General features: G+C 40.2%; 1 protein-coding gene and 1 pseudogene across 2 annotated transcripts; one reads left to right on the top strand and one right to left on the bottom strand.

Annotated features, from left to right (window-relative positions):
* Positions 1 to 1,413: 1,413 nt before the first annotated feature.
* Positions 1,414 to 14,738, top strand: LOC122653890 (uncharacterized RNA methyltransferase pc1998). 2 transcript variants are annotated; one of them, XM_043847846.1, is made up of 16 exons: positions 1,414 to 1,699; positions 1,802 to 1,916; positions 2,025 to 2,136; positions 2,467 to 2,511; positions 2,626 to 2,693; positions 2,809 to 2,863; positions 2,977 to 3,061; positions 3,148 to 3,232; positions 4,711 to 4,824; positions 5,735 to 5,853; positions 5,954 to 6,071; positions 6,169 to 6,299; positions 6,432 to 6,585; positions 6,696 to 6,775; positions 14,262 to 14,407; positions 14,605 to 14,738. In XM_043847846.1, exons 1-15 carry the CDS (start codon positions 1,473 to 1,475, stop codon positions 14,359 to 14,361), a joined length of 1,608 nt encoding a protein of 535 aa, XP_043703781.1. In that variant the 5' UTR covers positions 1,414 to 1,472; the 3' UTR covers positions 14,362 to 14,407; positions 14,605 to 14,738. The 2 variants fall into 2 exon arrangements, with proteins under 2 accessions (XP_043703781.1, XP_043703782.1); XM_043847847.1 differs by lacking the exon at positions 14,605 to 14,738 and having other exon boundaries at positions 2,977 to 3,056; positions 3,149 to 3,232; positions 14,262 to 14,562.
* On the bottom strand, positions 14,569 to 19,407 carry LOC122653960 (annotated as a pseudogene).
* Positions 19,408 to 26,812: the final 7,405 nt, after the last annotated feature.

The raw sequence follows: 26,812 nt of genomic DNA, 5'->3' as shown, positions 1-26,812 counted from the left end.
CTGTCGACTCTCATTACCTCTTGCTGGTGCAGGGCTATGTGACCAGGCAAGTCCTTGCCCTTCAATTAAATACCATATTGTGTATTAGCACGCATCCCATCAAGGTTTTAAAAATCGGATTGGATCTCCCTCGTCCCCCAGCCATTTGACTTGGGTTGATTCTATATCAGTCTAGATCTTGATTGACTATGAGCTTTTAAATCCTGATCCCATGTATGTCCATGCACATTTACTGTCCTTTGAATTTCGATATTATTGGATAGGGAGTGTTTCCTATCTGGAAGGTAAACTATATATGTTGACAAGAAACCCCCCCTCATAAAGTCACTGAGTCACAATACCCTTTTGCTTTACCAAAAAAACAATACCCTTTTGGTATAAATAAAGGGGTAGGGAGGTCATTACATAAGGGAGGAGAGAGATACACAATTGTACGGGCACGAGGTATGCTTACAGATAGAAAAACAGTGTCCCTATTGGATATTTCATATTTTTTAATGGGACAAGTGATCTCTACTTGGTCGCATGGTCTTTACGCAAGTGTTTGGGCCAATGGGGGAACATGGCTAGATATACACCTAGAGGGTAGAGGCGTCACTTCATAGTGCCCTGTGAGAAGGTGTAGGAAACACCACCACGTAGAGATCTTTTTCCCTTTTTAATGAGTTGTTTTGCCATTGGAATTTTTTTTTCCAACTTAAACATAACATGTGAGTTTGTTACCTAAGCTACATTTGGTTGCAAGTGAAATTAAACGAAAAATTTTCAAACCTAAAAAAAAAGTATTGTATTTAGAGAAAAAGATTGCTACGTTGCCTTTGTACAGAGTCTTTAATACCATTCTCATATAAGAAACACTTTCTCCTACTCTCACCACGTGGGTCCCAAGTAGCTAGACCCCACATGGATGATACTCTTTACCAACCCCTCATTGGTGCATTACACTATCCTTATAGAAAACCCCCATTATATTTATTACTTAAAATGATTGTATAAATTGCTTAAATTTCTTATCATATCTAATATTATTTTTTTTCTTAATAAATTTTTTTGGGTAGCTATAGTTGCCCTTCTCTATAAATAGTAATAATAATAATGATTTTATTAGATGTAAATGTATTTTACTTTTTAAATCCAAGGGGATTTGGAAGAAAAGTAAAATCAAATAACAAAATATATAATGATTTAGAGTTAGTGAAATAACCATGTCGAATAATGATTATAAAAAAATATATTTTAAATTTGAAAATTTAACTACCCTGCCCTTTTAATTTTCCTCGCTGCCAAACGGAGCCTTATCAGAAGATTTTGGCAGAAAAAATTGGGAGAGAAAAAAAAGGGAAAAAAAGCAAAAAGGATAGCTGATTGCATTTACAGTGGGAAGTTGAAGCCTGGAGGGAGAATGCTAGATACTACTTATCTGCTTCCGCCACGGGCAGATTCCAGTGAACTGTGCACATTCCGGCTTGGGAATGTCTCTCACGCTATTCTCTGGCGTCTCAATTCATGCTCAACTACCTTCACCTTCCTTTATCATCACATCTCGCCTTGGCCAGAGCGCAGTACGCACCGGACCTGCACCTGCAACAAACCATGCTCTCCAGCTTCCTCTCACACCCAGCCCTAATCAAGTTCCAGTTCCAACTTCAACACCACCGCCCTCGTTATCCTGCGCCCTCCACTGCCCTCATTTCCAACCGTATGCACCCCTTCCCCCTTCACTACCACAGCTGTATACCAAAACCACTCCTCATTCAGTTGTTGGGTGTGAAAGTAACGTTCCTCTTATTTGAATATGCAGGTGGTCGGGTTGTACTCACGAGTGGAACCTTCACCGTCCATCCATTCTCGATGAAGTCACCGATTTCTTCAAGAAACTTGGTGTTTCCGACTTTACCTTCGACAGTTGCAGACTGGTATACACGTCGCGTTGCTGATGTATATATCATTTTAATTCTTTAACGTTTCGAATTTTCGGTTCATTTCTCATTACTAAGTGATTTCTGACACTCTCATACTCATAGTGGGGTTGGAGATGCCGCGCAAAACTAGCTGTTCGGGGTTCTTCCGTTAGTCCTTTAATCGGACTTTATCAAGAGGGTTCTCATAATGTCGTTGATATTCCTCTCTGCAAAGGTCAGAATCATCCTCTTTTAACATGAATATTTTGGGTAAGAGCTTCGGATTCTGATAAGATTATGAATCATTGCAAAATTCAAGATTCTGGTTTCTGAATTTGATAATCTGGATTCTGTGTGGGGGAGGGAAGAATTGACCTCTGGGCCAGAATTTACAATCGTGCGGAATCTGTGTATAAATTATAGAACCAGTTCCCGAATCCATTCCAAACAGCCTTACCTGGACATGAACCTTCTCAAAATTTCATGGAATTAATCACTCTGGTGTTTTTTTTTTTTTGGGTTGTGTTTTTTGAAATGCTCATTTTGCATTTATTTATTGCGACAGCTCATCATCCTAACATTAACATCGCTGTTGAACTTCTAAGGCAAGGCATGTTCACTACTTTGCTGCCCAAATTTAGTTTTGTTTTAAGTTTTCTTTAATATTTTAGTATTGTCAACCGTTTTGTTTATAACCTCAATCATTGGGCTTCTATATTATCAGGTATTATGAAGTTGGGTGTTGATCCATACAATGAGGATGAAGGGACAGGTGAATTGCGATATGTGCAGGTTAGCAATGTGATTAGGTTACGTTGAATTATCAAAACATGTGACATTATACTTTCAAAGCACAATGATAGTGATTTCTTCATTTCACTAATATGAATTTGATAATTGTCTGCAGATGGCTGTGACAACACACAATACATCCCTCCCTACTGCAGAAAGATACCGAAATGGTTTAAATTTGCACCTAAACTAGTTCTATATGAGAGTTGCACTTGAATTTTCAGTTATTCCACAGAAAGAAAAAGGAGCATACAAACCTTAATGAACCTATCTTGCTCTTTAGGTAAAGTCCAGGTCAGTTTGGTCTGGAATTCAAGGAATGAGAAGTCGTCTAGCTCAGAAAAATTAAATGCATTAGTAGATGTAAGGCAATCATTTCTATCTGTTCCATTTCTCTTTTGTCTATTTATGGAATTATAATTGTTCTTGTTCCAACTTCCAATTGTGGGCTGCAGTTTTTATGGAGAAATGGTGGGCCGAGGAGCAATCTTCATCTGATTCACTCTGTTTGGGTTAACTTTCAGACATCAACTAATAATGTAAAATGGATAAAATTGTGGTATTTTCATATAGAACTGTTTTCTCCATTTACCAACTATTGTCTTTTGCCGTTTGGTATACGTCGATTTTGGGGGAGGGACTGGGTTGGTGCAGTTAATCAGTATAATTTTTTTTTTTGGTAATACTTGCTTGGTTACTTCTGTTTACAACATAATATTCTGTTCAAATGACAAACGAACTGATGTCTGGATCACTGGGATACCAGAAGTTAAAAAATGGGCTAAAATGGTTAAGAGCTGCACGAAAGTAACAAAAGAGCTAGAAAAGAATGCTGAATGAGACATTAATAAGCAAGATTGTTTTCTTTGATAAACAAAGTAAGATTTGATAAAACTTCTATCTTGTTGGAGTCACAAGTTACAACTTTAGAGCAAGAGTGTGTGATTAAAGCAAGAGTGTGCAATCACAATATGCCAAATTACATATAGAAGTATAGAACAATTATAGATCACATTAACCTATTGAAAAAAAATAAAATTATAGATCACATCATATCTATCAAAGATCAGCAAGACTATACATGAAGAAAGACATCAAATACGACGCTTTCTTACTTCTTCATAAGAAAACAAACTTATCCCTTTGAATTGCAAAAATTTGGAAGTCCCGAAAATGAGAAGTCATCACAGGTTAGTTATTTGGTTAAAAGAGGTCTCCTTCCTCAAGGATATGATGGTTGAATTCTTCTCAAACTATTCTACATAAAACAAAAGCAGAACATTCCACAAAACTCACCCCCTCAGGCTGAAGATTTCATTGGCCAGATGCCAATTAGGTTAGATAGGCTGTTGGCATAACCCAAGAGACCTAAAACTTCTCCATGAGGAAGAAATGGTAGCACGGTATGAAAGGGAGAATGCATCAAGAAGTGACTTAATGATTCAACCAACCCCTCTGTGCTTGATCATCTGTTTGAAATTAACCTCTTCCTTTAGATGGAAAATCTAAAAGTGTTACCAAGTATGTCAACAAAGTGGAGTATGAGATTTTGGTCTCACCTACAGGATAATGGGGACTCTCTATGTCCAATCAAAGAATGGAAAACATGAGCTACTATTGCGTACCTTTTTGTTTTGGTTTTTTTTTTTTTTAAATTATGGATGTGCTCACCCATTGATATCGAAGACAAATACACCCCCATAATAGACTACCCTTTTTCAATGATGTGAAACCATTACCACTTCTTAATATTGTTATATTTTATTTTTTGCTTCCCCCCCCCCCCCCTCCTCTTTCTCCTTTTATTCTTTGTCATCTTCATGGGAGGCTCTTAATTTGGTAAATTTTGTTGGATATTTAAGTTGGCATTCTGTCAAAACATTTTCTTTTTCCTGCAGCACTTGCTTCTGATTTTTGTAGTCATTTAGTGGTGGCAGCTTTTGTGAAAGTTGGGGTATTGAGGTTCTGGTTCATCTGATTTGGAGGTTATGGTTAAAAATCCTTATTTATCATGCAGATAATTTTTGGAAATAGGTGGAGACATCTAATAGGAGAGAGAGATTTTTGGGAACATGTTGGAGGAATTGATATTTCTTTGGATCCATCAAGCTTTGGCCAAGCAAATACACGGGTATGCTGAGCTTAATTTATCAAACTCTTGGTATTTTCATATTTGAATGGGAAGTTAATACTTGCAGGTTTCACACATTTGCTATTTTCAAGGTTTAAAATAATGAGAATTATTGAGTAAACATCTGTGGACCTTGAAATAATCAATGTTGGCGTAAATTATCTAATTTGTGACAAGTATGTTATTAAAATATGATTAATTAAAAATAATTAACAAAAATACTCCTGTTTATGTACATCTTTGACTAAAAAAGAGCGTTCCAGTGCTCGAGGCTCCTGCTACTGCAGGGTCCGGGAGTGGCAAATGTATGCAGCCTTACCCCCGCTTCGCGCAAAGGCTGTTTTCATGTTTCAAACCCGCAACCTGATGGTTGCAATAGTGCAACTTAACCGTTGCGCCAAGGCTCTCCCACTGTACATCTTTGATTAAATAATCAAGTATTGTTGATAACTGAACTGAAGTTACAATATTTGTAACTTTTAATAGTCCTAAAATAACAGGATAGTGACTGTTATAACAACAATAGTGTATGATGATGTCCTTTTATTTTCTTTGGGATCTGTAATGTCCTATGGTCCTCTATCATATGCCATCATTGACGGCCTTGTGGTTGTTGCTGAAAGCCTAAAACCATCGATACTAGCTAAAGAGAACCAGAGATGGGAAACCCTGCAACAGGCTATATTCACTTAGACACAACAATTAGACAATGGGAAAATGATGGGTGCAGGATATCTTCCATTTGGAAGCAAACTTTGTGTATATTTGGTTTCAGTTCCTTCCTTTTTTGTTTTGGTGGGCCCTCGCATATTTATTCTAGTCTTTCACTTGATATTTGATGCTCACATGCTAAGTTTGTCTTGAATAGAGTACAAATTCAGCCTTAGTATTACTGGATTTATCCTTGCAGGCTTTTGATTTGCTACTCGGGAAGTTGCAAAAATATGTTCCCTATGGAGCATCTGTTGCTGATTTGTATGCAGGAGCAGGCGCAATTGGGTTATCATTAGCTGTTGCTAGAAAATGCAGGCAAGCAAGTGCCATAATGGCTTTATTGTGTTCTTCGAATGCTCAATGGTTTTGTTTCTTTAATTATATATCCCTCATGATAACTATTTTGTGTTTGCAGATCCGTGAAATGCATAGAGATCAACAAAGAGTCAAAGGTGTCTTTTGAGAAAACTGTTGGCCGCTTACCAAGTTCTGTAGATAGCAGCATCAGCTGGCACCATGCAGACGCTTCGACTGTTGGTGTTCAACTTTTATTGAACATACATCTCTTAAATATGATATTCTTTTGAAAGGTTGATGCTAATGTTCATGATTCATTTACAACTGTATCAGGAACCTTTTTCTTGGCTTGAAGGATCCGATGTGGTTGTAGTTGATCCTCCTAGAAAAGGGTTGGACCCTTCTCTAGTAAATGCACTGCAGAGTATTGCATCTTCCACGCATAAAGCTATGAGATCTGAAAGGTATATTGGTTTCATTAGTCCTTATATCCTTGCTTTATAGATTCAATATGGGAATCTCTATCAGGCTGCCATAAACCTGATAGAAGAAAGAGAGATACTGTTTTAAGTAATTAACATTACTGGGTTCCTCAGTTCTTCCTTAAAGTCAAAAGATGAGAAGAGGCCATGGATTTTACGTGCAATGGAAGCTTCTGTCAAGATAGAAAGCAAAACAATGTGGGAGAAAAGCGAGGCATTGCCTCAAACTCTTATCTATATAAGCTGTGGGTGGGAAAGCTTTAAGGAGGTATTTCATCTTTGTGGAGTAGCTTAGTACCCATCAATTTAGATCTGGTTTTGATTGAAGTTGCTGATTATTTGTTTCTCTAAGCTGATAATGCAAATATCGTTGAACAGGATTGCAGGTCTTTGTTGTCTGCTAAGGCATGGCATTTGGAAAAAGCACATGGTTTCAATTTCTTTCCAGGCACTAATAGGTAAAGCTTTCTTTATATTTACCCAGAATTGATTTGAATTGTTTTTTTTTGTTGGCATGCTTTGCTGTATCACCAAAATGCTACCATAACAATATAGCTTAACGTGATTTCTATGCACTGAAACCAACTACAGGGCCATTATATATATGGATTCTTTCGGACATTTGAAAATAAGAAAGTAATGGCAGTAGATTAGTAATAAAGAAGTTTGGTGTGGCATACTCTGGAACATATAATATTCAGAAGAGAGATCTGAACATGATTCCTCATGTTCTAGATAAACAATTTGTTCAAGGATTTGTTCAGTGTGCCATTATCTAGCTGAAAACCCTGTTGTTGATTGCCTACCACATAAAGTATCTATAGTTGATGTAGCCATGTAGGAGCATTTCCGCAAGGAGTTACTGGGATATGTTAAACATTTTGTAATAGATTGGAATATGAAGCCATATGGTAGAATACTTAACATCTGTAACAGTATAAGAACCTCAAAACCAGTACTTGCTATGGGAGGGAAGAAGAAGAAGAGAAGCTGAAAAAGGAGAGAGGAGAACACGATGGAGAAGAAGATGAGAGAACTAAGGCCACGATAGGACTCAGAATAATACCTATTGTGGTCTAGTCTCATCACTTACATTAAACCATGAAACCTACTAGTACTAAACCTACTAAGAGTCAAAGAATAAGTACAATAAAGACAGTAAATATCAAAGACTCCAAACAAAACTGCAACTCAACATTAACTCTAAGACTACAACTCAACATCAAATTCTAATATTAATCCACGACTCAACAATAGGGACACCCCCCTCACGGTACACTTTTAACACTCCCCATCAAGCTAGAGTATATATATCTCCCGTACCCAGTTTGGAACAACCACTAAGAGACAGGGAAAACTCGATTGGGAGCTCTTGGATATGGCCTTAGATGGCCCTGAATCTCCCAGCTGAGGTATCGTAAGAGGGTTACCTCGTATTTCCCCCAATACTGAGTCGAACCGGCAACCAAAGGGACTGAAACGACTCCTCTGAAACTGAAACCAGTGATAGTTGCAAATTCGAATACGAAATCTGATAGATACCACTCAGCAGAAAGGGTTTCAGAAGGTGAACCCTTGGGATGGTGTTGTTTAAGTTAGGCCAATTCACTTCCAAAAGACGAGGGAGGATGGAAGAGTGGTGGAAGGGAACAGTCCACAATCGTGAGGATTGTTGGGTCATCTAGAACTAAAGAGGGGGGAGGAGAAGGATGAGAGGATCTAATTGGGAAGGGGAAGAAGAAGAGCTGAGAGAGAGAGAGAGAAGGGATTGCACAAGCCATGCAGGATTCACACCACGCAAACTCAATCTTATTCCATATTCTTCAACTATCTAACTTGTTGGATTACAAGAATATAAATAAGAAAATAAAAAGACCCTAATAAGGAAACAACCTCCTAAGATTCCAAAAACCCAAAACAAACTCTAAAACTTGCTAACGTATCCGACTTTTTAAAATAAAGTAAAAGACATTATTCTCCCAAATAAAATAAATTCCTAAAATCCTACTAGACCCAAAAAAAGGGGTTCTCAAACAGGCTTGGCCCGGTCCAAGGAAGTGCTCCTACATCAAGATCCCATCCATGAATGAGGTGTTTTGTCGGATTCAACGTATTGTATCTCCCTCCTTTACTAAGTCTTACTCGACTTCTTCTAAGGGCAATAGCTCTTAATTCAAATAATGGGGGGTCGTGACTGTGGTGCTAGTTTTCCTAGCAGAGGCTGTGGTTCAGGGGGAGGCCAAGGCCATGGTGGTGGTCATGGCAGAGGACAACCACCAGATCAAGGCATGCATCAATGCACTTACTATGGAAAGATGAATCACACTGTGGATACATGTTCGGCAAAGCATGGTAAGCTTGAGTAGGCTCAACAGCTGTCTCCAACTACTAGTACATCCGATCAGAGTTCTACTACGACATCATCCTCCGACAACAATCAGGCTTCTACCTCTGGCGGTAGTCAGTTTGTCTCTCCATTATGCGATGAACTCAGTAAGTTACTCAAGCAGATTCAACAAATTGAGACATCTGCATCAACATCCACTCCTACTATCACTCACTCAGGTATTGGTACACTTTAGCAACATCCACGTTTCTGGGAGTCAGTGTCTTATTTCTTTGGGTCTAGGAATATAAAGCCTTATTGGGTAGAATACTTGATATCCACAGTTTGGGGAGTCAATGCCCTATTTCTTTGAGTCTAAGTCATTTGATATGAGTAGGAATAGTTGGAAAAGAGTTCTCGTGTTATTGTTTAGTTGTCTAGGCTCTATAAGAGTATTTATAGGGGTGTAAATGAATAGCCAAAATCCGTTTCTGTATCTTTGTCCGTATCCGTTTAGCACTATCCGAATCCCTCCGAAAGTTAACCGGATACGGATACGGATAGGCTATAGCTATCCGAAAAGCTATATTTACATGTAAACGGATAAAATATCCGATCCGTATCCGTGTCCATATCCGTTTAGCACTATCCGAATCCGTCTGAAAGCTAATTGGATGCGGATGCGGATATAGCACTATCCGAGCCGAATCCGATTGGTTTACATCCCTAAGTATTTATCACTTCAATCTCCTATTTCTTTTAGGTTCTATTCTGGGTTTATGAGGGAAAACATAGATAAGAGTTGCTTAGATAATGTATAAGTCTCAAAGAAAGTCAAATTACAGTCCTATTTGAGTTTGGAAATTAGGTTTTTGCATACATGCTAATAGAACACGAATTTTTCAGATTCTGGGAATGAGTTTTTTGAGTTCTCTTCATAGTTCTAAATTTTGGCGGAAAATATTTTGATTTCGATAGAAACCAAACTGAAATGCTAGTCCAGTGGTAATTCCAGGTTTCATCAAAATTTCGACTCATTTCATTGAAATTTGACTCATTTCGTTGAAATTTTGAGCTTTTGCCCCCTTTCGCCTAAGAGCATTCACTTCAACATTTGGGTAGATTTGAAGCATCATTTGGTCAAATTTTCCATCCATAGAGCTGCTGTGATGGACTTTAAGAGATACTTCAGGCAAAGGATGACATGGTCGCATATGTCATAGGGTCGAAGCCAAACTACCACTTTGGGTGTTTTTTTTTCCCCCCTTCAATAATGATTCAAACATGTGTAATCATGCTTAAATAGGCACTCCCTGAAGTTTCAGGGTAAATTTCTATTTTTGGGCACTGAAATGGCTATTTTTGTATTTTCACTGAAATGGACCAAATTTCGGTGGGATTTTGGCCATTTTGCCGAAATACTTCAATTTCGGCAGCGGTTGAAATCCCACTGAAATCCGAAAAAATAATAACCTTGATTCTCTTAAATGGTTTGACTGCTTATGAATTTATTATTATTATTATTTTTAACCCGAACTTACCTGGGACCCGGGCCAGCCCCAAAACTTTATTGAATCATCAAAGAATAAAGAATACAGGGGGGGGACATTCCACCTTGCCCCAAACCCACGAAAACAACATTAGACTCTAAGGACCGGTAGGCCCTCCCTATCCTCCCTGATGATCTCTTGGAAGGTTCCTGAGGGCAAATTATCCTGCAGGAAAGTGACTGAAGACCCTGTCTCACAAGCCTGCTTGGCCAAAAAATCTGCAGCCCTGTTGCTTTCTCTATACACAAAATCCACTGTCGCCTGAGTAGCCTGAATCAGCGCTAAAATCTCATTGAACCAATACCATCCTTTCCATAGACTGCACCTCCGAAGGATCACCATTCTCACAGTGTTGGCTGAATCTGAATTCACCACTACCTCTTTGAACACCAGCTCCTGGCACAATCTAAGACCATCTCTCATAGCTCTAAGTTCAGCTTGAGAGTTTGTGCACAGACCGTAGTGGTTAGAGAACGTTGCCAGGACAGCGCCACCCGCGTTCCCGATCACTCCTCCTCCCCCCCCCCTCACCAGGGTTGCCCCGACGCGCCCCATCCACATTCAGCTTAACTGAATGACAAAGGGGACACCAGTAAACCGGGAGGGGGCGAGGAATTTTAGCTGGAACAGCCTCAAGCCCAAAACATTGCAAGATTAACCTGTTTCTAGCAGACCCCCCCTTCCTCACCTTCATCGGCATTGGGAGCTCTTTTACCCAGGCTTTGATGCGTGCCATAATCGTGACCGCCGAGCGCCTGTGTTCATCATGCCTCCTGTTATTTCTTTCCCTCCATAGCTCCCACATAATCAAGGAAGGGAGTAAACCTGTAATAAAACCACTGAGACAGCGTCCACTAGCCAATGCATGCCACTGGGTAATCCGACTCCTTACATCTTGAGTTGGTAGCACCTCAATGTCAAGCAGCCGAGAGAAAAAGGCCCACACCTTTGTGGCAGTTCCACCTGAGATCAAGCAGTGGTCTGATGTCTCCACCCTAGGCTCACCACAGCAGAGACACTTGGAAGCCATCGGAATCCCTACCGACATTAAGGCATCATCAGTTGGGATTTTCCCATTCAACAGTTGCCAAGTGATGAAAGCTACTTTCACAGGGAGGGACTGGTTCCAGATCCAGCTAGCATATGGGACAGCCGGCGAGGCGCTCCTTATTACATTCCAGGCTGATTTTACCGAAAAGACACCATCACTTGCGGGAGTCCACACCAGTACATCCTCCCTAGCTGAAAGGCAAAAATCTCCTGAAGTAATGTCATTCCTGATGGTCACCTCATCGATTTGGTTCAGTAAGCCCTGCTTCCATGATCCATCCTCCTCCAAAGCATCTTTAAGGCGCAGTTCCACATCAACCTGCAGGCCATTATCCACTGCATCAATCAACGGACCAGCCCTAGACCAGTTGTCCAGCCAGAAGAAGACTTCCCCCGACCCAAGAAGCCAACGAGATCTATCCATCAACAGCCTTTTGTAGGCCAAGGCATTCCTCCAAGATCTTGACCTTACCCCCTTCGGATCAACTAGAGAGATATGAAGGCCTTTAAAGAACTTGGCCCTAAAAAACTCACTTCAAAGAGAGTGGTCTGTCAAGACCCTCCAAAGACTGCTTATGAATTGTTAGGCGTGGATGAAGGTATCTTTCTGCTCTGTTCTCCTTGCGCCATTGGTTTCTCTTTTATACTCTGTTTTCTGCTCTTCTTCTCTTCTTCTCCTCTTCAATTTCTCAAACTCTGTTTCTTATTATCTGATCCTTTTACTGTTATGTAAGCAGTAAAGCTACACTTTCTTAATTTCTAGTTTGGTCCCTTGTTACCATTCTCTGTTACTGTTCATGGATGTGTTCGCAGTCTCATAACAGTGGCTTTTGTTATTCTTTCCCTACTCAACCCTACCCTATTCCCCAGAACCCTTCCTTGTAGTTCAACCGAAGAAAATCCATAACCCTAGGCGGTGCTCCATCTATGGAATTGGATGAAAGTCGAGGTATATTCTTATGGTAAGAAATTCAACAACCAATGGGTCCTTTGGACTTGAAGTCATTGATCAGTGCAAGCAGTGTTCTACTTTTTTCAAAAAAAAATGCAAGAAACATTGTGATGAACCCCTACCTGCCCCAAACCCCACCCCCTCCCCCTTTAAAAAAAAAAGAATCAGAAAACAACAGCATCATGTACCATTAGGTATTCAGTTGCATATAGCTTTTCACTAGATATCTATTGTGTTGAGGCCTTCAATTTATACCTTATCCACAAATTCTAAGCCCTCGTTATTGAAATGTCACATGGTTTTGGTCTTTGTGTGCCAGTTCTTACTGGCTAACTTCTGCATTGCTATAAAAATGCTATGCAAAGGGTTGCCATGTCAATGCAATCAAATTTAATATTCTTGATTGGATTGATCCCTAGTTATAAGTTATAACAGTTGAGTCTTAACTCTCAAATCCAACTCACTCATTGATCATGTCAATTTATGTTGGTCGTCAGTGATGCTGTTTACAAGGTTTTGTGTAAGATGTGAGCTGCTTGAGGTTAGCTAACCAGGGTCAGAGCTATCCCTATGCATTATACATTACAGTCTGATTACAAGCTTAAGCAATTCTTTTAACGCCCACACAATATGATTATGAAGTACTTCTTTATGTGAACCCCCACTTGAAATGCAACCCTCTATATTTGGTCATCTAGAAAAGTAGAAATTATGAATGGGAAACTAATGTAGTCCTGGATCTGAATTACTCAAACCAGAAACCAAATTGGATCTTTTAATCAAAGGATGGTTCAATCTAGGGTTGACAGACCAAACATAGGTTAATTAGGGTACTGGATTTAGGGTTGGTATTAGGAAGTTAACTCACTGATTTCAGAGGTGTGATAATCTGATCTCAGCAAGCTAATGGGGTAGGAATTAAAATTGGCGGCAAGCTATGAGGAGTTAAAGCAGAGTTGAAGTAGGAGTAGGGGCAGAATAGGAAAGTTGGGAATAAATCCAAATCGGACCACTGCAATTAGGTCAAATTTGAATTACTTCTCAAATTAGGGTTCTTGGAGGTGTGGTGAAAAACTAAGGTCAATCGGATGACTGGTTTGGTGGATCCCGAAAATCACTTTGTTTATGACCTTCTAGAAGGGGAGTACTTGTTAATGGCATCAAACTGAAATAGAACCTTCAAATTTGAAGAGCAGCAGTTGAGAATGCAATAAAGTAACCAAATGATCCACCTGAGCTTCCCACCGCAAGGTGTCAATCGGATCAAACACCGATGCTTTCAAACCTTGATCAAACACAAGATTCTTCTTCACGAGGAAGACATAAAAAATAAACTAAGTATGGGAGTGCCTATCTAAGCATGATTACAGGGAGTTTTAAGTATGGTAGGTTTCAGGGTAAAATTCCTCTCTTATGCATGGAGAGGAGTGGACTCAACTTACCATAAGTAAAAAGTAAATAAATCAAATCACTTAAATTGAACCAAAGTTGGACCAACTTGTACCCGGTTCAATTTAAAACAAAAGACATAAAAAATAAACTAAGTATGAGAACTTAAACAGCAAGCTATTTGGACTTCTTCTTACGGATGTAGGTCTTCAGATCTGCATCAGAAACACTCGAAAAGATGAGCCCTATAATCAGCTTCCATCTGGCACTCCCTGTGTTCTCAATCCGATAATTCCGTGTGTCTGGAAAACTACATGTAGTCTCATGGTCCACATAATGATGGGGAAAAAAAGGATCGTAGTCCATTTTGTTAATCACTATGCCTCCCGTCTTATTTTTTCAACAATTCATAAACAATAGGAATCTGTGTTCTCAATCACTGAGAAGATGATTCTTATGTACTCTTTTATTTTCAAGTATAATCTTTTGATATGAATGGTGGTTTGAAACATATTTTGAGTCCTTAAGGAATGCACTTTATGCTACATTTTTTTGGGGGGTGATTTGAAGGAGTAAAAGTACCTTGGTGCAGCTTTATTCCAAGACATGGGATGTAAAACATGCCATTTTCTTTGTTTCCTTTGAATATTGATTATGTTAATGAACTCTGGATGCAGCATTGAAGTCTTGGCAGTGTTCAAACGGGGAGGGACCAGCCTCAAGAAAAAGAAAACAGGAAAGACAAAGAAGAAGAAGAAATCACTACAAGATATATGAGATATAAACTGGAAAGACCATGGAAGCCGTCCTTTCAGATGAAAATGTAATTTATTCTTCATCATGTACGAAAAAACAGAGTGAAACAAAAAATGTAAAAGTTCTCTGAGGTTGTTTTCTTATTCCTTTGGAAGGATGACCGAATGCATGGAATTGAATATCCAGGTTACAAGTATATGATAATTCAGTATATTGTTTAAAGACGGTTTACATTCTCCTTTATCTTCCTTTGCTTTTTGCTAGGTGAGGGAAGGCACTCAAAATGTTGTGGCTCATCAAGTCTTGTCTGGTCAAGATCCCCACCACAGGAGACACCTACAAAATTCAACACCCAAAAATATCCATCAGCTCCAGTTCTTTCAAAGAAATGATTTTCTCAAATGCCAAACTAAATGTTTCATCTGTGGTATAAATCACAAATGCTTAAATGCTTATGGAGACTTGGTACTTGAAAGGAGTACGGCATAAGTTCCTATCCTGTAATATCAAACCATGGAAAAGAAATACTGGCACAGCAATTGTTTGAGTTATGAATCACAGGAAACAACTGAAGGAAAACCAAGTAGTTCCATTATTTTTTGTTTTTTTGCGGGGCTGGGGGGCGAGGGGGGGGGGGGGTTGGGGAGGAGAAGTGAACTGCATATGAAATGCTTGACCAACTCACCGCAGTTGGTTGATACTTTGGTACAATCAGCAAATGCCGGAGCCCAACCAGCCGGAAGAGCACCACAGCCTTGGCAACTGACATGTTCTCCACAACTGTGTATGGGGTGGTGTTGGTCAAAGGATGCAAATCTACATACATCTCCATCTCTTCGTCTGTTACAGTCATCTCAGTCTTTGTACTCCACTCTGCCAAGTCAAAAGATGTAAATTTCTCCCTAGCTTCCCACTCCTCTGTTCTCTTTCTCTCTGTCAGGAACCATTTCTTATTTAGCACTGCAACAAGGTGCCTTCTCAGAATCAGTCCATGTAGTTCTGTTGCTTCAGTGAGCAGCCCTTCTGTTGCCGTCACTCCTCCATCAACAACAGGGAAGCCATTGTGTGTCGTGTTTTGCAGGACCTCGATAATGCGGCTCACCTTTTCCACACCATGAAGAGTGACTAAAGTTGGCTTTGCATCAGCTAGCTCAGCTACAGTAAGGTTCCTCATCCATGGTTCAGGGTGGGCTGGCAAGAAAGGCAGGCCTTTCATGTCCAGCATGATCTCGTAGATGCTTGGGTTGAAGCTGTCTGCAACAGTTTTGGCAATGAGTAGGACTAGCATGGTTATGGGCAGCAGGAGGAGATTGTTGGTAAGCTCAAGGAAGATGATGCAAACGGAGACAGTCATCCTCATGGAGCCAGCCATGAGGGAAGCCGCACCTAGGACGGCATAAAGCCCCTGGTCTATGCTGGTGTAGGGCCTCATGACAAGACCCAATAGGCGGCCATAGGCTGAACCCGTGAGAATGATTGGTAGGAAAAGCCCGGACGGGGTAGCAATGCCCAAGGTGATGAGACCCAAGATCCAGTAAAGAGCAAAGAATATGAAGAGGGAGAAGGCGTTGAATTCGGTAGGGGTGGATGTGGAGAAGATGTTCCGAACAGCATCGTCATTGGTAGAATGGAGGAGACTGGCCAGGTCGTTGTAATAGCCAGCAGGGCAGTTAAATTGCTTGAAATTGCCAGCTCGGCCGGTGGTTGGGCATGTAGCATGAGGAAGGCTAGGATCACAGGGCTTGCAACTGGCAAGGAAAGGGAGGCAGTAAAGGCAAGCAGAAGTAAAGACTGAGACAGACAGAGTGAGGAGGAGCCTGTGAATTCTACCTTTCCTGCATGAAACCAGAGGACTGACCATATCAGCTATCATATCAGACCAGTAAGAAAGAAAAATTAGAAAGAGTAGTTGACCTCTAGAGGAAATGGAAATAGCTTGCTTACACGTTAATGAGACTATAGAGCCTGAGGACTTTGTGCAGAAGGAAATTATGCAGGCTTCCCAAGACTCCACCAATAATACCAATTATAGCAACAGGAATCATATCTGCTGCTTGGTACCTTACAGTAATGGAACTCACATCAAACATGATGAGACCTCCTTCCCCAAACAACCCACATTGCCCGGAGTGGCAATACTGTATGAATGATCTAAGCACAACCACCACCACAGCAGTGCTAAAGAAAGTTCTCCAGAGAAGGGCACTTCTCCACCATGTTGTGGCCTCTTCAAGAGCGAACAGGACCCCACCAATGGGGGCCCGGAAAGCAGCACAGACACCTGAAGCAGCCCCACAGGTGATGAGATCCCTGCGGTCTCTGTCATTATTGAAGTAGCGCAGCCAGTGGCATTGAAGGTGGTGATTGCCAGGTTCACCAGGGCCAAACAAGTAAGCTATACAGGAGCCAATGTGTACTAGTGGTCCTTCCCTTCCTAAATCCAACCCAGAGGACACAGCACCAATGGTTCCAATGATCTGCAAAGGGAAAGGTTTTCTCTTTAGAACTTCTGTAGAGATGAATCCCGTTTCATATAGGAAAAGTCCCTTTATGTTTTAACAGTTGATTTATAACATAATCTGGAGGTGAGAATGAGTTCAAGCTTATCAAATTACACCATAGTGAAGTGAACCCAATCAAGTCATTGCTACCGACTAGAACACTGTGGTACCCATATTAGATACAGTTCAGTGAATTAGAGCTCTTGAGTAGTTTATGATTTAAATCATAGTAGCTTGAAACCAGAATCTATCTAGTTAATTTGGTTTTTATAGTATTTTAGTTGGATTGACAAACCCAGAAGAAATCTATTTTCCTCTTCAAGACTGCTTCACTGATTGAAAGAGCTACCCACCTTGACGATCAATGTCGAAGCGCCAAACATGTTGGGAGTATTAACTCCATTGAGATAAGCTTTTATCTCAGGTACACCTGGTCCAGCTGCTGTAGGTGCAAACACCAGGCACAGAACAGCAACAACCATGGTGAGAGCCAGATTAGCTCCTGTGAAATAGATGAACCCCATAACAAATCTGCACCAGCAAAATATGAACTCGAAATTGAAGGACTTGCAAGAAAGCTTTGATAACGAGGAATCTCAAATTGGTTATAAGGAAATGGGGACCGGAGAAACAGAAGAGAAAGATGGCTCAACCTTCTTTGCCTGATCAAGTTATCCACCAAAAGAATCTTGAATCCAGCAATGTTCTCAACAGCAACATTTATAAGGGTGGCGACAATACCAGTCAGAAGCCCAATAAGCAAGGCCAGCATCCATTTCGTTAAAATATACTGCAAGACCTGCACTGTGGATCTGCTCCTCCGGTCGTGCTTAAAGAGATCACTCTCATTGATTCTGTATCAGAAAATAAGTGCCACAAGCAATGATATAAGAGAAGAAACAAACCCAGTTGTTAAATTTTCATATACAATTGTCCGGAGACTATAAGAAGAGATACCAGAGATGCAGTGAGTGAGTTCTTACTCGTAGTCCAAGCTCTCCAATTGAGAGACCTTAGAGGGGAGTGTTGGGTTTGTTTGGAGCAGTGGTTGATGGAGACAGTTACTTTCAGTGTCTCGTTCCTTTTGGTCTCCTCCTTCCATTTAGTGATTACTTGTTGGCTCTGCAGATTGTTCTTGGTTTTGATTTAGCAGTTCTTCAGTTATTAGACAAGAGAGAAGAGTCAGAGTGACAGGGGGAATAGATGGAGCTCTTGCTGGTTCTGGTTGGGTCTTTTCTGGACTGGGAGCATGGAACGGAAAGGAGTTGCAATTGCTGTTGGAGTTGAACTATCCATCCATAGTCAATTTGCTGTGGTGAGAGATCTGTCCTGTACAAAAGGATCTCTGATTCCTTTTTTTTTTTTTTCTTGGGTTGGTGGAGAGAGTTTCCCACCTCACTAGATGGGCAGTTTGGATCCTCTACTGCCGAGCTACCCGTCCTGTGCGCAGACACAGCAAGACATGAAATGATCACCTTACCCCTGCCCGAACTGCCCATCCTGCACCGTACTATGCAGACACAACAAGGCATGAAATGACCGCCTTATCCCCACCCGAGCACCTTGCGTGAGTAGAGGTAAGGCAGTCATTTCCCGCTTTGCTGAGTCTACGCAGCATGGCAGGACGGGGCAGCTCGGCAGTAGAGATGGGAGGGAAATCTCTCATGTCTCACAAATGAACAGGGAGCTCACACTGTCGGAGAGAATGTCTAAGGTGTTGAGAAAAAGAGAAATGGCGTGGAAAAAACATCTACGTTGACTGGGCGTGATTCGTGAGTGTCTTTTTTTACAAATGCCCCCCTAAAATTGCCCATTTGTTCAAATGTCCCTTTACAACTTTTTTAATTGTAAATTTTCGATTTTCAAAACACACTTTGGTCTAGTCCGTTAATTTGAGACGTTAGACATTGGTTTCAGGAAATCTAATGACCAATATACTCCTCTGATAAAATCCATCAAAATTAAAGAATTAAATGACCAAATTACCCTCATCTTTCCCAAATCGTTTAGAGTTTGAAACTGAAAATTTCTTTTCCAAATCGATTAGGGTTTGAAGCCATTGGGAAGCAATTTTTTGGTTTTTTCTTCAAACGGAAGAAAATGGAACTCCAGGGATGGCGGCTTTTTTGTGAACATAAAAATGGGAAAGATGAGAACCATCACAAGCATCCATATTCGAAACAGAACAAATCACTGAACCTATTGATTACGAATATCTAAAATTCATGATTTTAATTTGTTTTTGAGATTAATAATTTCATATTACCTCAGGAGTAGTGTTGAAGAGAAGGAAGACGCACTGATAGAAGAAAGTACCTGTAGCCATCGAATCTACTTGTGCTGTATACGATTTCAGACCTTCGCAGGCGGATTTGAACTTTTGATGGGCGTCGGCCTTGGTGAGGCGAATCATTCCGACGACGGTGATGTGTGGCTCGATCTCGGGACCTCCGAAATCCGATCTCAGACCTTTCATTAGCGCCTTCAACCTCTGGTTCACATTTTCAGGCGGTAATGCAAAAACTGAATAATCATTTTCTTCTGCTGCAACTCCAGCTCCTTCCATGGATGGGAGATCGAAGACCACCAGAATTTCAAGAGCGCACGGTTCAAGAGCTGAGAGTTGACATAGATTTTACTATTCTTCGTTCTTCGCTGAAGAAGAAGAAATTGCAGAGATGCTCGGGTAGGTTGTCCAGAACTTTTCATCATCAAACCCCCTTTCTCTCCTCCTTTACCAGTCCGTTCTGATCTCTTGCTTTTCAGATGGATTCAAACCCTAACCGATTGGGAAAAAAAAGTTCAGTTTCAAATCCTAAAACGATTTGGAGAAGAAGAGGGCAATTTGATCATTTTATTCTTTAATTATGATGAATTTTTATCAGAAAGGCATTTTAGTTATTAGACTCCCTAAAACTAAAGTACCTTTCAAATTAACGGAGTTAGTGCTACATGTTTGAAAATAAAAAGAATTTATAATTAGAAAAGTTGTATGAGATATTTGAACAAATGGACATTTTCAAGGGGCATTTGTATAAAACTTTTTTTTTTTTTTAGTTCTTATGATTTTATTGGAAAGCTGCAATGAATACTGAAGAGAACGAATTTTTCCTTCATTTTCTTTCTTTGGTACTTTTTTATTGGAATCACTTCCACAATCTAGGTTAACATATTTGTCTTTAAGATGACTCTTTTTGTCTTTTTTTTTTTCAAAGTGTTGAATGACACCTCTAACCTGTATTTAGGACTTAGACACCTCTTAATTGCTGGGAGGGTACTATCAATTTCATGTAAGATAATTTGGCTCAATTCGGTTCCATGGCTTTTGGATTTATGTTCTAGTCCGGTTTGCATGAATCTTAATAAATTAGGAAAATTGGCATTGGAGATCTTTTCTCATGCCATGTTTTCTTTTTTCCTACTTAAAAAAAAAAAAGAAAAGACTTAAGACACATTTTTTTAATTGCATTTTGTTTAATTTTCAAAAGTTCTTTAAGATAAGGGTACAAATGAGTTTTCATAAATAATTTGAAAATGATATATCGTTATATCATTATCAAAAGCTTTCAGTGTCATGCATATTTTGTGAGTATACATGTAAAATGATACTAATACCCTCATTGAAAAAAAAATTATATTATATTACACGGATAAAAAAATATGGTTACAAATTATTTGACATCTTGACCAGGTGTCAATAAAAAAATCCCTTTGTCAAATACAAATAAAGATTACAAGAGAGCAAAATTTTACAAGTAACATCAATAAAAAATTGAACCTTTTGGTTTTAATATGGATTGATGGTTTTTGGGAGAGATTTTTTGTTTATTAAAATAACATTAAAATGGAAAAATATCACCACAACAATAGTGTGAGGATGCTTTCCCATGCCCTCATATCCTGACCATGTGGGTCTCGTACTGATACTCTCTTTTTTCTTTAATCATATTGGCCTTTAATTGAACAAAAACATTTCCCGCACCATGATTGATGTAGGGTAAAAGATCCCCTCCCCCCACACTGTAGGATAGAAAACCCTCTCCCATTTTAACATACAAAAAAGAAAAAGAAAAAGAAAAGATTTATAGTCCCACACAAACTCCACCAATAGTCTCTCAATGTTAGCTTTACGAGCTAACGGATCAGCTAGTGCAACATAAGCCTACTATTGTGAGAGGTGGGGGTTTGTGTGCATGCTACATACGAGGTACGTAGATTAGGTATAGGGATTTTCTTATTGACAACCCTTAAAATGTTAAATAAATTCTAACTTTATTTCGTAGTCATGTTAGTATAACACACATTTTCTTTGATTGAGGGTAAAATGTTGTTATTTCACATATGTAACAAAAAAAAAAGTGTGAGACAATGACGACTCTTTCTCGAGAATGACATAATTTTGAAAATCTTATCTTGCTCTTAATTTAAGGATTTTTAAAAATAAAACAAAAACAATCAAAAGAAGGTCACATATCATGGAAGTGTCATTTAAAAAGTACCTTAAACATAAAGTAGATCGGAAAGCAAATAAATGATCAATCAATTCAATTATTCAATGTGTCCGGATGAAAGAATGAAAGGGTTTAACCACTTGAATTAAGGATAGGAGCTTGTCAGTTAAGAGAGACACTCTTTGTGGAAGATGGCATGCTTCATCCCAAATACTCACTCAAGTACTCAACTAAGTATTATAGTATATTCATGGTTTTAGTGCATGGTATTGGAACAGGTATCGACAACACGTAAAATCAATATGATACTGATATGGTATCGGTCTGGATTGGCTGTATCGGACAAGAATATCCCTGAATTTCTTTAAAAAATGAGTTTTTAACCATTTTACCCATTGTCCGTACCATGCTACCTATATGGTATCGGCACGATAATGGTATCGGTGACTAGCAAAATCGGTACGTATCGCCCAATACGGGCGATACAATACCAATACTTAAAACCATGAGTATATTGGCATTGCATGGACTCTTCCATTCCATTCCAAAATAGAACCATGAAGCAAGCATTGTTTTTTTTTTGATAAAATGCAGATTTATTCAGAAAAATGTGTGGAGCTCATAGAAACCAAACATTAATCTTGAATCCATAGATCGGATAAAGGTCATAGATAGGATAAAGGCCAAACTGCCCTACACGTTACGGACAAGGCGTTCCTTGCCAGAGAATCAACTATGCTGAAGCAAGCATACTTTGATTAGGAATATTTTTTTATTCTTCTTATTTCAACAAGGAAATTATTTTTTTTTCATCTTCATTTCAATTGGTTGTCATCAGTTGACTCATAATTTCAGATCGTGTGATCCACTTGAATCAACAAATTAATATCATCAATAATTGAATAGAAGTTGCTTCCTTCAAGTAATTTTTGCTAGCTAAGCCTTAGATAACGGCTGACATATGCAAACTGGACGATTCAGGACAACCAACCTTCGAGTCACGGAAGGCCAAAAACTTTTGTTTTCCCCCCATAGTTTCAGGTCTCAGAAGGCCAAACTAATTCTTGCTGTTTTGTCATGGACTCATGGGTACCTCAAATGCATTTTTCTGAAATTTTGGAAACCTCAACTATTATTATTTACCTTTTTTTTTTTTAAAAAAATAAAATATTAAAAACATGCGAAAGTTTATTGAAACCGAATCGAATTGTTTAAATCGAAACTGTGAAACCGTTTAACAAATGGATCAATTAAGGTTTCAAAATTGAGGCCGTTTAATTAACTGTCTTAAACTGAACCGGATCGTTTAACTGAATTAATCATTTAACACTCTTAGATGTACATAAATGTATTAAAATAAACATGAACCATTTATCGAAACCGTGAAATCATTTAATAAATGGTTCAATTATAGTTTCAAAATTGAGCAAAAAGATACTAATAGAGACCGAAAAAGGTAGGTGAGTCGAGACAACCAATAGGCCGATGAAGTTGCCAAAGGAGGAAAGTGGGACTTTGAAGGAGACACTAATACAATGCTAGTAATCTGAATGAAATATAACTCTGATGAAATCAATGAAATTGGGAAGCTATGGAATTGGGATGCATAACTTTGATCAAGGAAAACTGGTTTTTAAAAAAAAAAAAAAAAAAAGAAAAAAAAAAAAAGAGAGGTAAATTAGGAATATACCAATTCATAATGTTGCAAAATAGGTTCTTTCTTGCCCACTTCCAAGGTAATGGGAGTCTTCTTTTCCGGAGGACTTATTACTCCTTGTAATCCCTATTCTGACCTTGAGTCTTTATAAATCAGCTAATCAGCGAATCCAATATCATTCCTAATCGGCCCTCCATTATTAAAAAATAAATAAATGAAAAAGATCTTTGTCTCGGAACGTGGTCTACGCCAACACTCCCATGAGTATCTCTCATTTCCATATGAATAGATATCTCAGTCCCCTTATTTTGAAAAGAAGAGTGATAGACACGACGCCAACACTCCTAGAGAGAAAACTACTTCTCATAAAAGAAAATAAAAAATCTTTATCAGCATGTCATCCTGCTTGTCACATATGGAGCTGGTGATTTTCCAACCTAACACTACTACCCTCCACCTCCAACAAGTCTGGGAATCATCAGATCATCATAAAATGAAAAAATGTACTAAAAAACCAAAATAAGTTGTTTGTCAAACTTTTAGAGTCATTATTATTATGTACATTAATTAATACCGTTAATCATAAGAAATTTCTGAATCCAACGTGTTTCCCTTGAATACAGTCGCTCTTGTGACACGAACGGCAGGCCCCACAAGAGTTTGCATATTATAAAGGACTGTGGCTGGATGCTCTTACCACGTTATTTTTAGATTTTTTATTTTCAAATAAATTCAATCTCAGATTTTTTTGGGGGAGAGTGGTTCATTGGAAGGCAGCGTGATCCTTGCACTAGTGCACGTCCAATGGAAAATTGGAATTATATGCAGAAGCATCAATATGGGTGTGATTTTTGTCTTTCATGGGGACCCGCGGTCATTTTGGGTCTCTTGGTGTTTCGATGCAGATGCCACACTGCTTTTCAGAGTTCTTGTTCCTTTTTTTTTTTTTTTTTTTTTTTTTAATTTTACGGGGAAAAGAACGCAGCCAAGCCATGTAGAGTGTGCCAACGCCTCTCAAGTCTCAATTTCTCTTTTTTCCCTCCACTGAAATGACAAATCTGGCCCTTTATCGTGGGAGAAGAGAGATAGACACATGGACGTGCTAGTAAACGCTATGCAACTGGACAGGGAACTCAATCCTATATTTTTTCGAGAAAAAACGATAACTAATCGCACAGTTCAATGACCAAACAATGATCTCTCTCTCTCTTAATAGATTTTAGGAAAATTACACTTGAGGTACTTAAACGTTAGAGAAACTACGCTTTTTGAAGTACCTCATGCTTCATATGTTATGTTTGGCCTAACTCCTCCAAGGAGTGGAGCACTTTTGGGCCTTCGTGTATTTTTTTGGATGAATAAAAACATAAATTACGGAGAAAGAAGAGGAATATACAAGCCCAAGGGCCAACAACAAAGAAGCTAGAGGCTAGCTAGAGCGCAAAATGGAGGTAGGAAGACCCCAGGAGACAACAATAAGCCTGTTCCTTGGGGTATCCTTAACACCAGAGGGGGGAGAGGGAGCTAGCTTTAGATGAAACATCAAAGAAGATGGCTTTCCAAATCTTGTCGAAAGAACGGGAGTTGGATGTCCATCTTCTTAGGTTTCTCTCCATCCAAATGTGGGAGATAGTGGTACAAAAAGCAAGCTTCCCAATCGTATCGCAGATCGATTTCCCACCAAATGTCATATCAATCCAAACCCATTCTCTAGATAGGGGCAGAGGAGATCTCCAGGCGGGCCAACAGAGGCGAAGGACACGGCTCTAGATGGAGGTAGCAAAGGGGCGAGAGAAGAATAGGTGCTCCACATCTTCATGCTCATTCCAACAAAGACAGCAGTTGGAGGAGACTTGCATATTGTGATGCAAGAGGAAGTCTTGGGTAGGGAGACAGTTTGATAGGGCGCGCCAAGCAGTGAAGCTCTGACGAGGGATGTGCCCTCTAAACCAAACCACTTTGTGCCAAGGACTGAGGGTCCCTCTATGTCTGACCATGTCCTAAGCAGAGTAGGAGCTGAACCTGCCAGAGGGGGAGGGGAGCCAGGTGATTGCATCACCTCTACCACGATAACCAGGGGGGTAGGGGGGAGGGATCTCCAGATGTCTACAAAGGGAGGAGGGGAGAGGGGAGGGGACCAAGAGCCTCTGGTGATGATAGAAGCCACAAGGGAAGATCTGTCTAGACCGGAGGCATATATGACACGGGGGCTGACAATGGAAGCAGGAACACTTGAGGGATGCCAATTGTCAAGCCAAAGGGAGGTGTGCAACCCATCATCAATCCTGTAAGATATAGCTCCCATGGCTATGTGCCTCACTTGGAGGATTCTGCGCCAAATCCAGGAGGAGTCTGTAGTAGAGCTGATAGTCCAGATAGAGTCACTACGAAGAAGCCCAGCATACACCCAGGAGGTCCAGATGCTAGATTTGTTGGTGAGAAGCTTCCACATCAGCTTGAGAGAACCTGCAATATTCACATCTTTAATCCTTCTGAGACCAAGACCGCCTTCAGATTTAGGGTAGCAAATGGAGGACCAGTTTTTGGGGTGGAGAAACCTAGCTGAATCCACACCTTTCCAAAGGAAAGCACACATAATAGACTCGGCTGCCTTGATGGTGGCCTTAAGGAGGTCAAAAACACCGCTCCAATAGATGTAGCACGACTGAAGAACCGATCTGATGAGCTCAAGGCGACCTGCATAGGATAAAAGTTTGGCCTTCCAGAGTTGCAGCCTCTTGCGGAGGAGGTCAAGGATGGGATGGCAATGGTGGGCTGAAAGTTTGTCAAGGATGAGGGGGAGGCCAAGGTAGCGGACGAGTAAGGTGCCAAGAGAAAAGCCTGTGATGGTGGAGAGGGAGACTTTGGTAGTATCAGGGATCCCAGCAAGGAAGATTTGGGATTTAAGGAGGTTAATGCGAAGACCGGAGAAACCCTGGAAGAGGTGGAGGGAAGACATGATGGACTCAAGGGAGAGGGGGTCAGCCTTGGAGAAGGTCATGAGATCATCAGCGAAGTGTTGTCCCTCCTAAAAGCGATTGCCACCCTATGCATCTCTCTCTCCCACCCCTCCATAGTCTCTCCCTTGTCCCCCAAACTCTGCAACACCTCGTCCGTCTCCTGCTCTCTTTTGCTTTCTCTCCACCACCCTCTACTTTCTCCCGTAATCCCTCCCCTCTCACCCAGAACCTTGCAACACCCCTTCCATCCCCCGCTCTCTTTTGCTTCCTCTCCCCCCACCCTCTACTCTCTCCCGCAGTTCCTCCCCTCTCCACCCGAACCCTGCAACACCCTGTCCGTCCCCTCCTCTCTTTCGCTTCCTCTCCCCAACCCTCTACTCCTTTCCATACCGGGACACCGCAACACCCTGTCCATCAGTCCTCTCTCTCTCTCTCTCTACGAACTCTTGTAGTCCTCCCCCCCCCCTGTCCAGAGAGTTTATTATTGCAGAAGCTACGTGGACATGCGAGAGGCAATGAGCACTCTTTATCGGTTCAATCAATAGAGGGCGGAGAGATTATTTCATGGAGAGAGGATAGAGATGGAGAGGGACGTGGTGGTAATGGACGCTAGCATAGGAAACCAATACTTTTTTGGGAAAAAATAAAAACATTTTGTGACTATTTTACCCTCGATACAGACCAATATATACACGGCATCGACATTGGGTACCAGCCATGCCGATATGTATCAGCCGATACGTACTGATACCTGAAAAATCCTGGAATAAATTACTTAACATAGAGGAGAGAATCAGAAATAAAACAAAAGCGGAATGTCCACGGATGAACAAACCTCTGATATGTACATATCCACTATTAAAAAAGGGTTATACAAGTAAAATCACTATCTCAAATAGGAAA

Source organism: Telopea speciosissima, chromosome 3, assembly GCF_018873765.1.
Source record: "Telopea speciosissima isolate NSW1024214 ecotype Mountain lineage chromosome 3, Tspe_v1, whole genome shotgun sequence".
Taxonomy (NCBI): Eukaryota; Viridiplantae; Streptophyta; class Magnoliopsida; order Proteales; family Proteaceae; genus Telopea; species Telopea speciosissima.
Note: the sequence above shows the minus strand (reverse complement) of the source record. Positions and strands in the feature narration are given on the sequence as shown.